Source organism: Ricinus communis, chromosome 3, assembly GCF_019578655.1.
Source record: "Ricinus communis isolate WT05 ecotype wild-type chromosome 3, ASM1957865v1, whole genome shotgun sequence".
Taxonomy (NCBI): domain Eukaryota; kingdom Viridiplantae; phylum Streptophyta; class Magnoliopsida; order Malpighiales; family Euphorbiaceae; genus Ricinus; species Ricinus communis.
In genome coordinates, this window is record NC_063258.1 from 28,018,160 (window position 1) to 28,034,811 (window position 16,652).

Sequence of the window (16,652 nt, forward strand, 5' to 3'; positions counted from 1 at the left end):
TTATTATTCGAAATGATATGTGAAAGGGTACTGCTCGTGCATTGATAAAAACGGATAAATACAATGCAAGACAGTGAGCTAATGCATTAGAACTTTGATGTTAAAACTACATTGCCAATTTTGGCTGCAGGTACATCTAGAAACGCATGCCTAAATTTATTGGTCAAAAGACAACAAATCAAAAGGAAATTTGTTTACGAAATAGAAAAAAAAAATAAAAATAAAAAAAAATCAATCATCTGCCTGCCTGAGATTTTTGGGGAAAGTACTGGGTGGTCACTGTAGCTAGTGATTTACTTCTTAAAACAAAATATTTTTCTTATTCTTTTTTTTAAAAAAAAAAAATAAATTGTGCTGGGTTGACCCAATAAGCAACAGGCCAATGTCAACATGTTAAATTATAAAGTGAAACCATGGCACGGCATTGGTGTTTGTCTTGTGTTAATCTTAATCATAAAGGTTTCAATATTTGAAAATGATATCCATTATCATCATATTTATTTTCACATAAATATGTAGGTGGGTTTAGTTGTCAACCTTTCCAGCGTCCAATCACATGCGAGTTAAATGAGGTCCCATGATCCAACAAGGCTTTTAATTTTGTTCGAATAAGATTGTTATCAATTTGTAAAAAATTTAAATTGTCATTTCCATTTGTGAAAAATAAAGAATTCAAGATTTAAATATTTTTGCTCACTATGTATTAATATTCTTACTTCATAGCTCATGACTCGTTGAGATCTAATGAATTGAAAAGAAAGAAATATAATACTAGAGCAATCCAATAGAAAGAAATATAATACTAGAGCAATCCAATAATTGAGTGATGTAGTTGGATTTATTTATATTTGAAACCTAATTTCTTATAAGAAGTCAGAAATAACAGCCTAAACAAAATTTCTCCTTGATATAAGAATTAATTCAAAAGCTTGAAGCTGGCAAAACATTATTGAGCAAACTAGTAACCAGCATCTTACAGCGTTGGTTGATTTTGACAAATCTACATTCGACGGAATACCTCTTTTCCTTTTTCTCCAGCATAGAAATGACAACCAAAGGATACTTCTTTTTCTAACATAGGAATATAACCGTGAGCACCATTTGTATAACTAGAACTCCGTTAACGAAATTGTAATTTGACGAATTTTCGGTGCGCTTTGAACCTCTAGAACAAGGAAGAATTGTATTGAAACAAGTCTATGCAGTACATATGAGAAAAATATGCATCAAATGCTCAGCCGCCCCAAAACCCAAACTTCCTTAAGAAGTGTTTGCAAAAGCCATTTCGTGTGCATTCATTTCTCGGTTTCCCTTAACATGAAATGAAGATTTCCATCATTTTCTAACTAAAAAGAATAAAAAGAAGGTTTCCTTCATTTGATTGTCCAACAAGAATACCTAACTACAAGTGGCAATTTTTTTTCTCTCTCCTTTTCTTTTCTTTTTGAACTAACAATAGATAGTTTTTAGATTGTGGGTAGAAAGTAATAGGATAAGCAAGGTTGCTCCATGCTTATGTTATCAAGTGGGAGGGAACACAGCAAAACTAGACTAAGGGTGTCTAAACAAAGGAGCTTATTTCTGAACATAAAGTTAAATGCTGGCCACAAATGAAGCCCGGACAAGTCTAATGTCTTGCTACCAAAAATTTCCCTATTGTCCGTTTGTGACACTCCCACACCAGCCAAGGAGAGCAAGTTCACATCTAAGTATAGGTTCATTATTCCATATTTTCATATTGATCTCGTCATAGTATTTGCACAGCATCAGTATCTTCCCAAGAGCCAAGAACTCAAACGCAAATGCTATTAACATGCACTATACCTCAGTGAACATGCCAAAGGGGCGGAGGCTTCGAATAGGATGGTCAATATGCAGTAATGGACTACCTGTTTTCTTCAGTCTCTGAGGGTTTCCGCTTTCTGATGAAGTCTTCTAGATATCAATGGCTAGTAGCTGGTGAGCGAAGCTGAAGAGCATATTCTATTCAGGCAAGAAAATTTTAAAATTGTGATTGTGGAAATGATAATCCACTAATAGAAGTTGTGGTATAGATTTTGTATTTAGAATTACTAAAATAATATAATAAGTACAGACAACCTGCAAGTTATAATAACTTCAAAAGAATGAGAAATGGTACAAGTATTGCACTCTACAAAAAAAGAGAAATTAGAGCTCAATCTTTTGGCTACCTAACTGGCTCAGCAAAATTGCCATATCCATACCCTGTACCATAGTTGGCACAGCAGTCTCATAAGGACAATCCTGAGAAAATCCAACCTTACCAGATTTCTTCACTTTCTTTATACAGGTCTTGAACTTCTCGTGGCATTTAACATCCATCAAACCTGAAAAAAAGTATTACTAGTTTACTTCTCACTAAAGAAAACCCTAAAATTGATATACAATTATTCCCAATGCAAATGTTCAGCTAAACGGAAAAACCTAATAATGTAAAAGATCAGGAGGCAAACTGAGAGTTGCTTTCTATCCTGACAAGCAATTGGACTATATGAGAGTCGATTAACATCACAATTCTACTTTCTTCATGTTACAGGCATGAAACAACAAAATCATAACTTTAGGTATCACATAAGGGCTCGACAATGCATTTTATTTTCTGCAGGCCACAAAGTGCTTTCCTCTGCCTTCTTGATGACTCAGAGATTATCATCAATCAAAATGATCATCCATGAAAACGTATAGCTTTCAATTGGCATCACCAGGAACAAATGTTAAAAAAACGCAAGAAATGATAATGGAAATTTACAGTACTAGTATTTAATGATCATACCTTTCTTTTCCACGCAGTCGTCATGAATCTTACAACAGGCGTCTAGATCATCACATGGTTTCTCCCCAGGACAGCCGGTCCACCCTACTCCACAATACTTCCCATATCTAATTCCAACCGCTACAAGCCACCATTCACCAATTAAAAAAGAATATGTACACATTTATAAATTTGAAAGATAAATATTGGAGACAGCAGACAGTACTTACAATTACAATTTTGCGCAACACAGGTTCTGCTGCATTTCACCTGCAAATAATACGGAACTTGGATTTGAAAATATTCCAAGCAAAGAAACTAATCGAAGTTTCAAGATCCAGATTCATATTTCTTTATTAATAATTGTTTTTTGTTTTCGCGTATGGAAAGGATTATATTAAATATAGGAAGTCAAAACCTGAGAATAGTTATTGGCGGAGTCGGCGACGAGGAACAGAAAGATGAAAACAGTGGCGAATGCTGCTGCTGCAAAGGCGCCAGTTCTAACAGGAACAAGCGAACCCAGCAGCATTGTCTCTCCTGTATCCTCCTTTTCTTTCCTTTTCTTCTTCTTCCGTTTTTTTTTTTTTTTCTCTCTTTAAAAGCCACTTCTTCCTCTCTTCCTTCCTTCTGCGTCCTTTCTGGCAATTGGATGACGTGTTTTCTTCAAATCACAAAATGCCTCGTCAGCAAATTCTGTTGTCATTTGCCAACGTGGATTTCCTGGCCAATAGAGAGCCAAAAATGATCGGACCGCAACTGCGCAATCTTCTTTGCGTCCTTTCAAATGGCTCATTATATTTATTTTTATTCAATTTTTTCTTTTCGTTATATTCAGTTTGTTCTTCTTCAGTATTAGATGCATTCAAATTTGAAAACACACCACAACATCTAAGAGGGAGAAGGACATTATGAAGTATGGAGATGTTCTACTATTCAAATTTGGTAAATTACTTTAATTTCATTATCGCTGCACGCATGATCTCTATCAACGTGAAAGCGTTTCATGCACCAAAATGAAAATAATTTGTGCATCTTCAGACAAATAAAAGAAGGAATGCGGTAAAATCACATCCTCTTCAACTGTAGCAGAAGTGCAAAATCATCATTAAGACAGCAGTAATTTTGATCCTAATTAGGCATACATTGGAATGGTAATAATGCATTGTCCTATTGCCTGATTGTAACAAAAAGAGATTAATCAGCTTACCCTTCTTAAAAAGGATTGTCAATGAGGAAAAAAAAAAATTAAAAAATGAGCTTGACTGAGTATAAAGGCAAGCCAATGAGAAACTTGCAGCATTATCATCATTCATGAGTAGCAGTGATTTTCCAACAAAGTTAACAGAATGACAGTAACATCCTATGCCGCTTAAAATGTAATTTATTGAGGCAATCATAGTAACCCACTGATTTCTCAGCTTCAAAAATTTTGCAGAAAAACAAAAATTTGCAAGTAAAGTGCCTGCCGTTCAGTCATGAAACAACAGAAGCTGGACATATTGAATCCCCTGAAACACATTTTATGAAGCAGTTCTTCTCAAGGATAGTAACCAGTGAAAGTAAATCCCCTTCCCACAATCTCACCAGCACAATACCAAGCAAAGCACTCCAGCCCAAATAAGGCAGCAATGCCAGCATCTTCAACCTTCAGCTCCTGCCTGTTCTTCCACAAATTCTTCACATAATCAAGTTCCTTCCAGAATGATTCATTTCGATGGGGAATACTGTGCACACAAAAAAAAGAAAAAGGAAATGTCTCAAACAAATAAGTATTAAAAACTCACTTGGAAGCCACAATGTTCCCACTAGAATCAGATTAAAAATTATTCGTAAATGACAGCAAAGTTTAGCATAATAAGTGCCTATATATAACAAGGTATTGAGCCTTTATGAAGGCAACACTTGACTCGTTAGCAATGAAAATGCAACTCAAGTCGCAGGAGAAACAAACTGATATGCATAGAAATGCTCTCAATTTGAAATTTAAATCACATTAATTTCATGTGATAGCTCCCAAGAAGATGCAAAAAATTATCATATAATTTGATCACAAGATACTAAGTCTGAAATGTTCACTAACAAGAGAGTCGAGTCTCTTGTGATTTTCCTCTTATCTCAATCAAGATTTTCCAACCTTCTCCATCCTATCTTGATTACTTAAGCTAGCCTAGCCTTAGAGCAACCCATGAAATGCCATTTAAAATGAACTACCTCCTTTTCTGACTACAACAGACCAAATTATCTGATGTGCAATTGCAAAAGAAAAAGCATAGCACTAATTATGACGATTACATTCTAGCGAAGAACACAATTCAAGTCCTACTGAAATTGAGGGATAGCTTCAAAATCCTAGAAGCTCACTGGCCTTTGTAACCTTTCCAATCAATAAACTATTGATTTCTCAAAAATCTCTTTCTTAATTTTAATTTTGAGCATATTCATACAATAAATGTGAGTGATTGATGTGCTAACACAGATGTCATAGCTACAGGAATAATTCAGCTAGCATATGCGCTATAGCCCTGATATGAACCATCTCGATTAATAGAAAAAGATTATGATGGAAGCTTCAAAGAAATAATGTTATTTATCCCTCAGAAACCCCATAAAATACTCCTGATTCATGAAATATAAATATAAACAACCATTTTCTGATGTCAATATTGACCACAGAGTCCTCTTAAGAAACATTACTGGTAAAACAGCATACTCAAATATATCAAGATGACCAATAAGCATCAGAAAGAGGGGGTACCAATGTTTCGACAGAAAGTTGATGCAATGTGATCATCTAAAAAACCAACAAATGATTACATATCTAATAAGGCAGTTTGTAATTTGATGTGATAATATCCTTCAATCAAGCATTTCAATATTTGCTATTTATAAACTCCAAAAGTATGAATAAGGTGTGAAATTTAAACAAACGCAACTGTAACCAGGGGGGAATAGACAAATCGAAGAAGTTATTTAATCTCAGGAATTTCATTTTCAATAAACATCTTAAAACACAAATCCTATTAGTTAATAAGATTCAGGCAGTAGATGTAGAAAAAAAAAATTGATATGCCCACATCTTGACTACTAAACTAGTCTGACACATGAAAAATACATCTATTTTCAGCTACGAGTGCCAAAATTAGCTAATTCTTCCAGTCAATGGTTGTACAATTCCATGTACGATATATCACATGCTCCAATGCAGGTAGGTTACTACCTTTCTAATGCATGACACAGTGTGAAGCAAAACATTAGAAATATACTAAATCAAGCAAAGAATAAAAAAAGAATTCCAAGCAAGAATAAAAAAAGAATTCCAAGCGTGGATATAAAGAAGGTAAACCTTGCAAGACGGGTGTAGAACAGCTGCTTGGACAACTCATTGCACTTCTCAACAGTGGCAGGCTGTTGAATATATTGCTTATTCTGCTCCAACAACTGCTTATAATAAGCAGTTCCATGCTTGGCCACAAACTGTGACGCTTGACATGCCTTTGACTGCAACTGATGCAACTTCGACGCCATCAATTCTCACAAATTAACCTAAAATCAACAAGCACAAGAAAATGCTCATAAAGCGTGTATCAGATTTCTTCTATTAGAAAACAACTGATTATAAAACCTAATAAAATAAGCTTAAAACTGAACTATCACAGTACAAAAAAACCCAAGATGAATAAATCAGAACCCTAGCTACCATAAACAAGTACAATAGAAACATATAAGTAGAACAATCAAACAAGATCTGAAGAGGATGAAAAAGAGAGATAGAGAGACTATTTATGTGTACAATCGACTATATCTGATAATCAAAGAAATAAACTACAAAGAAAAAGGATTCATTTACCTACAGAGAAAAATCGGAGAAGGTGTAAACTGAAGAGACGAAATGGTACGGTCTTCGCTTCCCTCGCCGCTTACCTTTGCGAGAGGTAGAGAGAGAGAAATGAGGTTATTGGGATCAGTGGTTTTTCTTTCTTTCTTTTCCTCTGTGGGGGTTTTAATTTGGGTAGGGGTGCTTTTGTTCCCAAGTAAAAAATACAGAGGCCGTCTTGAGAAATTAGAAACATGTTAATGAGTTGTTTGGACCTTATTGGGCTGTTGGAAGCTCTCAAGGATTAGATGCACTGCCGGACCAAAAATGGGCCTGATTGAGCCCATTTTAAAAGGGGCATGGCCGCTCGGACGGCGGGGTTTATGGTCCGGTAGTTTGCAACGGATGTTGCAAACGGATGGGTGGTTTTCAAGGTATTTTTGTAAACTCGTTTAGTTTGAAAGTAAAAGTGTTGTTGAAATCTTAAAAAAAAAATTTGTGAATAATTCAAAAAATTTAATAAGAAGATTCATCAGTGGCTGTCCATATCCAATCTAATTCAACACATATAAATAAATCTCATTTTCTTATTACCTTTATATAACATATTTAATTCTTATATATTATCTATTTATTATCTATATCCATATAATAAAAATCGATCAGGATAAAGGATAAGGGTGGAATCTGTCACCTAGTTGTATCATAAAAAATAATTTAATAATTATTAAATATAAAATATAAAAAAATTAATTATAATAAATAAATATTAAATTAGTTGTTTTGTATAATTTTAAATATTAGATTTAAAATTAGTTGTTGATATTTATTATTTAAATAAATGATTATTTATTTTTGTAAATTCTGAATTTAAGTTTTTAATAAAATTTTAACTATTTAATTACAAATTAAAAATAAAAATTACAATGTGATCTATTATGTTAAATTTGATCAGAATAGCAATTTCTTTTTATCATGTGTTTTTCTTCACACATGATAGTTGTTACTTTGAAATGGGTCCTTATATACGGTGAATTGAAATGATTGATTGAGCATATTGTGACTTCACGTGTCTATGGAACGAATTAGTATGTGCTGGGCTTTTGGCTTATGAACTCAAAGTTACACACCCATTAGTAATTGGACCCTCTGAATGGAGGATGTATAATTAGTTTCACATATCATGGTTATGTAGAACTTGACCCTGAAAATATATACATAATTATGTATTAACCCTAACTAATATCGTTTACAATGTCTAACCACCTCTTTGATCCGTAAGTGGAGAAATTATGGTGTTTTCAGGAATAGCACATTTATTGATGTCTCAAATTTAATACTTGTAAATATACAAACCAAATAATAGTACAGTTCACAACGAGGTTGATCTCATAAAAAATTTTAAAGCATATATTATAAAGATCAACTATTACATAAAAAACTAAAAATAAATCTAAATACTCTAAGCCAAATGCTTGAAAATAGTTTTAAAGTTTATAAAAGATATTAAATACACTAAAAAATAAATATGCAACTGGAATGATTAATTTTATGATAAAATATTATTTAATTTAGTTTATACTTAGTATTCCCCTTATTTTCCTTAAGTCCAAATCTAATGAATGAGATGGTGATTGCCTTTTCCTTAAGTCACTCAAGCTAATGATGCAACCTAGATTTTTTTTACCAACATAAATTAAAGTAAATATGATGTTTCTAATACTTTAACATAAAGATTTTTATAATAAATATTACTATTAAATTGATATGATGATCAATCAATAATAATATATGAAACTAATATGTGTACGAAGGTAAAGAAATAATTCATTAAACTCATAATATATAAGGTTCATACATAAATAAAAAGTCAAACTAAACACTTATATAACTTAATCTAACATATTTAATCCAATGGACATTGTAATTAAATAGAAAGATATAAGATACATAAAACAGAAAATTAAAACTTCTTCAAAATCTAGAAGTTCTTCAAGGAATGAAGAAGATTAATCATCACTCTCCACGTCCTAAAGAGCTTCTCTAATTCTTGAAAGAATAATGCAAAGACTAACTAAATATTGTAAAAAAAATCATCTGTACAAAGAGAATAATAATAGAACCCTCATCTTCTTTAGTTGATTTCTACTTCTTGTAGAGATTTTTTTTTTCCAAAATTTTTCTCTCAGCATAACACCACTATAGTTATCCTCTTAATTGTCATAAATAACTTAAAAGATAATTATCTTTAATCACATCATAACTAATTAATTATCGCTTTGTGGACTTTGATAAATTTGAACAGGCTTACAATTTTGGTAATCCACGTGTCTTTATTCTAAGCCTTTAATTACCGCAGTCCAATTAAAGCTCATTTATATATTCTTGGCTCATATTCTCTCTTTTTGGCTATTATCACTTTAAATTAGACAAAAATACTAAAATGAGATAAGAATTACATATTTCTACATATTATATATATAAAACATACGAATAAATTACTAAAATGCTTTAATTATATATACATCCACAATGATCGGCCATACTATTGCTATCTATAATGGAAAAGAGCATTTACTTATTTATATAACAGATCGTATGATAGACTATAAATTAAGAGAATTTACACAAACTCTAAATTTTTAAAAACATACAAAAAATTATAATAAATCTCGTCGTTAATTAATATGAACATATTATTTATCTCAAATAACAACTAAATTTCTAAGTTCCATTTTTCACTTAAAAGGAAGTGCTACAAGAATTCCTCATTAATCAAGTCTAAGAAAATTAAAGAATTTTTAAGTAGTAAATCTAACCACACTCAAATAACATTCTAATAATTCAGGCAATATTTATATCTAAGTTTTTCTTTTACTTCTTCTTTTTTAATTTATATTAAAGGTTAAATGCTGTAAAATGAGATATTTTACCTAATATAATCACTAATTGTTTATCCATGCGTTGCACAATCGTTATTATCATTTGGATTATAAAAGCAAGTTGATAAATACAACTAAATAAAATTTTAATTTATTTATAAATTTTAAATTTTATTAATGTAATAATATAAAAAATTATTTATTAATTAGTTTTAATATTATATAAATTAATATCAATATAATTCATATTACTATTTTTTAAGATTAAGAATTTATTATATAATTAAAAGATTAATTTACTATTGAATATAAGAATAAAAATATAATGTAAGATATTATTTTTAGAATTAGAATTATTATCTAAATATAAAACTAATATAATAGTCAAATATAATATTAAAATATGATTAATATCATTATCTGATTAGAATACTATTTATTAATTAATATACTATTTTTTTAGGATTAGAGTGAGTCTTGAATTAGGAATGTAATTTATAAATCAATAAATTAATAAAAAATTATAAAATTACATATAAATTTAAATCTCATATGTCAAAGATAAGTACACATCACAAAACATAAATTTTATGTGTCAAAATTAAACTTACATGTCAAAAAAAAATTAAATTTTAAAATTTAATAATATATATACACCGCTTAAACTAGAACTCAAACTATTCATACAATCCTTCTCTTTTAATGACATTCTACTCATTACACTAATAACCTCCTAAGTGCTATCTACCTTCACCAATTCTAATAACTACTCCTGCTACAAAAGATTACTGTGAATGGAAATTCAATCCTCCGGTATACGTCTTTCATCTTTATTTTACATGATAGAGAATCCTTCCAGTTTCCATACTAGCTTGCACTTAAAGGAACTAATTTGAATTGCGACCAGCCGTATACGATATGACCTTCTTCTTCTTCTTCTTCTCTTTTTTTTTTGGATTATAATCTGATTTTATATGATGTGCAGAAATAATATAGAAATATATATATATATAAAATATTGCGACATTCATTCCTCGCGTATCAATCATTTGAAGATAAATGATACTTTTTTGTTGGCAAAATCAAAGAATTTTTCATGCAAGAAGAATGACAAGACGATTTGAACAAACAACCCTAATTAAGAAAGAATATGATTATAAACGAAACTAAAAGAAAAAAGGAAATCGTGAAAAGCTGCACATGGGATGTGGATTGTGAATCAAATGTGGACCAATTTAATTTTTGTTTTCCAACAAATGATGTGATCAGATTGCGATCAAGAAGTAGGACCCTAATTTGCACCATTTGGGCAGCGCAGATCACGCGACTGGTAAGGGTTTTTTCAACACTTTTCTTTTAGGACTTTGACAGTAATATTCATAACTGTTACTGCATATCCGAGTTGCAAGTAGCATGATTAATGAGGCATCAAATCAAATCAAACACGAGCATCAATCTCAGAATTCACGTCGTATATGGATCCACGTGCCTGGATCAACCGAAGCATCAATAGAATTTGCAATTCTTTAAATTTAAAAAGATAAATCAAAAGTTAATTATATTTTGCTGGGCATGTTTTTAATTCATATAGAAAAAGTATATAGTTTGTATAGGTCCAGAGATATGAATTATGAGTGAAAACAGATTAGCAGGAAAAAATAATAACAAATATCAGCTAAGCTAAATCAATTAATTAATTAACTAATATCATTATATATATATATATATATAGGCATTCGATGCGATTATCAAAATGATGGGATAGAATTATGTGGCCACTCGTGTGCCATATGGGGTCACGTGGATGGCTGTGATCTATCTGTTTTGGGGGCAGATTTGACCAAGAAAACAAAAAGGTTTTGGTTGGTGTAGACTGGTGGAGTATTAATTTGTCACTCAATGTGGAGAAAACGAGTTGCCTCAGCAAACTAATATTTAGTGCGTGAATCATACAAGGAAACATACTCAAATTGTATTCACACGCATAGCAAAGCAAAGCCAAACAAAAATTCACCTTCTCTTTTCTTTTCTGTTTTTCTTTGAGAGAAAGACAATAATAATTGTTTAAATAAACTAAATTAAACGTCTAAAAAATATAAAATATAATAGAATCTTCTACGGTAAACTCTTTATTTTAAAGAATTATGTCATAAAATAACATTTAAATATTTTTTTTTATTTTTTTAAATATAAAGTAGAATGCCAATTTGGCTCTCTATAATTTTATTCTCTATTCTATATTTAATAAATGCATCACAAGTTTTTATGTAATTAATTTAATTGATATTTATAATTTTTATTTTTCTATTGGTAATAGTTAAAAACAGAATAAAAAAGAAATTAAAATTATTAATATTTAAGTAAATAAAAGTAAGATATAGAATAAAATATGAAAAGTTTGTTAGAGTTAAATAAAATGTTTTACTTTTTATATGTGAATATTTTTTAAGATTTTTTATTATAAAAATTATGCTATTTAAACTAAAAAGCATCATTAAGGATACTCTAAATACTCCAATTGAATTTATCTTTAATATATTAATTGAGTTTAGATAAGAGTTGGAATTTATGTTACGATAAAACAGTTATTCATTTACCTTATGACAAATGAATGATTCTCACTTACATTAGGTATATGCATCGTAATAAATATAAAAGTAACACATGTATATAAGAGTTTTATATACTTTGCAATTGGATATTAATATAAAACTAATAAATATATATCAATTACTTATCATTTTGATATATAAATAGAAACATACAACTAGACTATGTAAAAATTCTCTATTTAAGATGAAATGCTTCGAGATGTTTTTATTTTATTTTTCCAAAACTTTCTTGACTAAAATTCAGGAGCTTTAATTTTTGACCCATATGTAGCCTAGCTATATTGACTTGTTGAATTATCATGATTTGTAAGATTAAGAACGTGCGGATTTGAATCTAAAGTTCTTTTGCAAAGGGGAGAAAAAAAGAAGACCATATACTCTGATGATAACATGGAAAATTATCATAATCAGTCGCCAGTAATTAACAATTGCAATGGAGTTCACATCTTTAAGATATGCCAAAAGTCAAACAGCTCTAACCTTTTCAGGCTCTAAAATTAAGAAACATGTCTTGCACTGGACTAACTTGGAGACAAAGAAACTAAAGTATATATTGTTGCCAAATTAGGATTGTTAAAGAGGTTGTGAATGTTGATGTTCAGTCAACATTTCCCAAAACCAGTTGCTAATCTGGTCTTTGTTTGAAGTTAATCAGAAAGCTAGAATGGGTCATCTTCTAAAAGTCAAATGGGACTTTTCCAAAAAGTAAATGCTAAAAAAGTTCATGAAAGAAAAGCTAAACTTAATATACTAATGTTGCTTTAGTTCTGTGTATACAGTGTTAATACAGACAAGGACAATTAAATAATACGTATGTTAATTAGTCAAAACACGATGCTTATATATGCTTGCAAATATTCCACTGATATAACCTTTCTTAATTAAACTCATGCCTTATTCCAGTGGCACTGCATTCACCTTAAGAATGGGTCGAAGGTTTAAATCTGACCAACAAGGCTTATGATGTTCTTCTGAAATACCAAAAAGAATGAATTTGCATTATTTTGGCAAAGCGAAATTAAATTACAGCTCTTTTTCCTCTAAACACAATCAATTTGCCAACCCAAGTGAAGGATCTATATGTATCTCATTAGTTATCTCTCTTAGATTCTCAAATAATTATCACATGACAATTATGCAATTCTTTAATTAGAAGCTGGTTTTTATTATATATGAAGTACATAAAATAATTGTGATCATCTAGTTATAGTTAGTACCCACAATATGGAAGAAAGTATTAATTAATAATAAGATTAAATAGAGTGCATAACTAGCTAGCCGTTCTAATCATAACTAGTTAATTGCTTCTTGATATCAAATTGTATCCTCAAGGGGACCATTTTCTGTTTGGTATTAAGCAAGGATGACACGCTACACTTATAGAAACTTATTTACACAGAGCTTATTATATATATAAAACTGTATCGATCATTATAATCAAACAAGGCAAATCTTTATGTAATTATTACTCTTCAGCAAGCAAGTGCTAGCTCTATAGAAAGCATGATCGACCTGATCATGACAGGATGATTTCAGCTGGTGAAAAAAGAAAACAATTTTATATTATATATAAATCAATATAACAAATCTCAAAGGGTATGTCCAACTTTCCAACTTAGCTAGCCATGGGGGGATTTAATTGGCCTTGGAGTTTGGTCCCAATCCGCCGCTTAACGACCGTAATCTTTCAAACCCACTTTAGTTTATAGAGTCAAAAGAATGTTAATCATCACCTTCTAATCATGATTGTTTATTCTTAATAACGTAACTTGTGGAAATTTAACTGACGACGACTCGGCTTTGTGCCAAAGGGCGGTCATATTAGGACTTGATTTATAACACTTTCATTCATATATAAATGATGGGGACTAACTAATTTATATACGTAAATATGCTGACTCAGTTTCTTGCATACTCAAGTAGAATAAACATTAAATTTATAGAGCTGCCTCCACCAACTTTGCAGATATAGAAGTTAAAAGATGCACACGGAAAGGCCAGGGCAGTATTTAAAATACTATATGTATTAGTTAGCTGGTCATTAATATAGAGTTTATTCAACAAAGTGTTTAGTTCAAGTAGCCAGATTTTCAAGATTGGAATGGATCCTTATTGGCATAGACAGCAACTGCAACTTAATTACAAGCCCTTCTGGACTGACAAGTGCCTTGAGGAATTGACAGATGGAATTTTATACAAGTCCTGACGGTTGAGGTATGTTCATCAACTATGTAGAACTTAAATCAAATCCATTTCTTGCTTGAATGAAACAGTCCTGATGACTAAAGACCAAAAACGAAGATAACAAATGGAAAGGTAGATGAAAAACCTTCTTGCAGTATTTTTGTTCTTTTGGTTGTGGTGCAATTAGCTGGCTAGAAACCCTTTTGGATATAAACTAGTATTTTTGAAAGGAAAATTACCATTTGTACTCACACACATGTTAGAGTAGTTGAGTGTACTAACAACTTAAAGTTAGACGCACAATTTCTTCAAGGAATCGGACGGTGACTAAGTCAAAGGTATGATAAAAAGAAACATTGTATATTATATTAATATAAAAATTTTCTTGCAAACGTATTACAATGAGACAAATGGAATTTCTAGGAAACTTGCTTGGCAGAAGCAAGAAAACAAGAATATGGTTTTACATATTCCAATCTCATATACAGTATAATGAGACAACTGAATTTTGGTTTTGTCATCTAAAGAATCTAAATGGCTATAGCCACCAAAAAGATAAAATAAAATGAAATTTGCAGATTACTGAGAGAGAGAGAGAGAGAGAGAGAGAGAGAGAGAGAGAGAGAGAGAGAGATGTTAATTGCTTCCTGTTTTCTTTTGATCCATGAAATCATGTATCCTCTTCAGTGCAACTTCTAGTGTCTGCTCACTCATATTAGCAAAGCACACCCTAAACCATCCTGGTTCAGAGCAACGGCAAGAAGATCCTGGTGAAATATTCAGCTTTACGTCGCGAAGGATAGATTTCCAAAGAGCCAATTCACCTTCTCTTGTTTGGGTTTCCAACAATGGACTTAAATTCATCCAGCAAAACAACCCAGCATTGCCTTTCAAACATTCTATCCCAGCATCTCTCAGTCCTTGAATTATCATTTCATACCTCTTGTTCAACCTTTCTCTATTTATCTTTATGTAATTCTTTGTGAACTCCTTGTTAGACAACATGGAAGCCAAGAGGTGTTGTGTCTGTGAGGAAATCAAGGTGAAACTAGACATCCTTCTTGCAGTAGTAACAACCTTGTCGTTGTAAGAATATATAGTACCAACTCGAAAACCTGGAAGACCAAGATCTTTTGAAAGACTGTAAACAATATGAACTCTTTCTGCATCTTTATATCCTCTAGCTTCCAGAACCTCAGCAATGCTTATGAATTCAGATGATGAGAAGACAGATCCTGAGTAGATTTCATCAGATACGAGATGAATGTTTTTCCGTGTGGCGAAATCAAGAATCTCTTCCAGGACTGATCGTTGGATTGTGGCGCCCAATGGGTTAGAAGGATTGGTTATAAGTACCCCTCTAACTTTGATGTTCTTGGCTTCTGCTTCTTTATATGCAGCTTCCAAGGCTTGAGGAGTAATCTGGAAATTGTTCGAGCTGTCGCAATGAATTGGTACAATTTTTACACCAGTTCTCCACCTCAAATCTCTGTCGAATCTGTAAAACCAATTGAGCATAACGTTAGATGAAGGAAATACATATCAAAAATAAAGAAAGAAAGAAAATATTGGTACATAAAATGACTTTCAAGATTCTTACCCTGGATAGTATGGAGTTGGAACAAGCAAAGCATCACCGGGATCAGCTAGAATGAAGGTCAGTAGCTCATTTGCTGCAGTTGCACCTGCAGTTAGGACTATTCTATCAGAGTCAAATTTTGCTCTTCCGCCTCTAATTTGTTCCATGAAACTTGCCATTGCCTGTGATACAAGCATAGAATCTGTCAGAATCTTCCTTCAAATAATCTTAGTATGTAAAAAACTGCAAGTTATCATGCACTAGAAAATTACCTGTCTGAAAGAGCTTAGTCCATGATAATCCTGAAACAATGCATTCTCTCTGAAGCTAAGTGCTCCTTTTCCCCAACTAGATGCTTCTGAATGTTTTGCCAAGTACTCCTCTAACAAATCAAACGAAACCTGTTCAAGAAATGACAATTAGTTAGTTAAAGTTCTTCTTTCATTCTATCATTTTATGATTGACACATAATATATATATTGTCCAGATGAACTTACTTGATTTTCTGCTAGTCCCATCTGAATAACTCCTGAGGGGTTTTCATATTCGTGGTAAGGATCTTCATCGTATGCTTTCCATCCCGCAAAGTATGGAGAATCCTCGCCATGAGTTTCAGATACTGCAATTTTTGACAGCCCAACTGCAGGTTGCTCAATCTCAATAGCCATAATAACTATATCTTGTTTTGCTTGCACGTAGCAAAAAGAATAGCTTTGTTGTAAATAATAAGAGGGCTCTTACTGTTAAAGAAGTTGTTATTATGTATGCAGAGGGCGAGAGAGAGAGAGAGAGAGAAAGAGAGAAG

General features: G+C 31.6%; 3 protein-coding genes across 4 annotated transcripts; all 3 read right to left on the minus strand.

Moving 5' to 3' along the window:
- Positions 1-1,164: 1,164 nt before the first annotated feature.
- LOC8265093 (probable phospholipase A2 homolog 1) lies at positions 1,165-3,616 on the minus strand. The gene is made up of 4 exons (XM_002514118.4): positions 3,192-3,616; positions 3,004-3,043; positions 2,795-2,914; positions 1,165-2,348 (listed from the first exon to the last, which is right to left on the minus strand). The coding sequence occupies exons 1-4, from the start codon at positions 3,303-3,305 to the stop codon at positions 2,170-2,172; spliced, it is 453 nt and encodes a 150-aa protein (XP_002514164.1). The 5' UTR covers positions 3,306-3,616; the 3' UTR covers positions 1,165-2,169.
- Positions 3,617-4,039: 423 nt separating this feature from the next.
- LOC8265091 lies at positions 4,040-6,846 on the minus strand. Of its 2 annotated transcripts, none has more exons than XM_002514116.4 (3): positions 6,624-6,846; positions 6,120-6,319; positions 4,040-4,500 (listed from the first exon to the last, which is right to left on the minus strand). In XM_002514116.4, exons 2-3 carry the CDS (start codon positions 6,299-6,301, stop codon positions 4,314-4,316), a joined length of 369 nt encoding a protein of 122 aa, XP_002514162.1. In that variant the 5' UTR covers positions 6,302-6,319; positions 6,624-6,846; the 3' UTR covers positions 4,040-4,313. The 2 variants fall into 2 exon arrangements, with proteins under 2 accessions (XP_002514162.1, XP_015571817.1); XM_015716331.3 differs by having other exon boundaries at positions 6,628-6,832.
- A 7,763-nt stretch (positions 6,847-14,609) lies between these two features.
- On the minus strand, positions 14,610-16,652 carry LOC8265090 (1-aminocyclopropane-1-carboxylate synthase 7). The gene is made up of 4 exons (XM_002514115.3): positions 16,345-16,652; positions 16,120-16,248; positions 15,869-16,029; positions 14,610-15,766 (listed from the first exon to the last, which is right to left on the minus strand). Exons 1-4 carry the CDS (start codon positions 16,513-16,515, stop codon positions 14,905-14,907), a joined length of 1,323 nt encoding a protein of 440 aa, XP_002514161.1. The 5' UTR covers positions 16,516-16,652; the 3' UTR covers positions 14,610-14,904.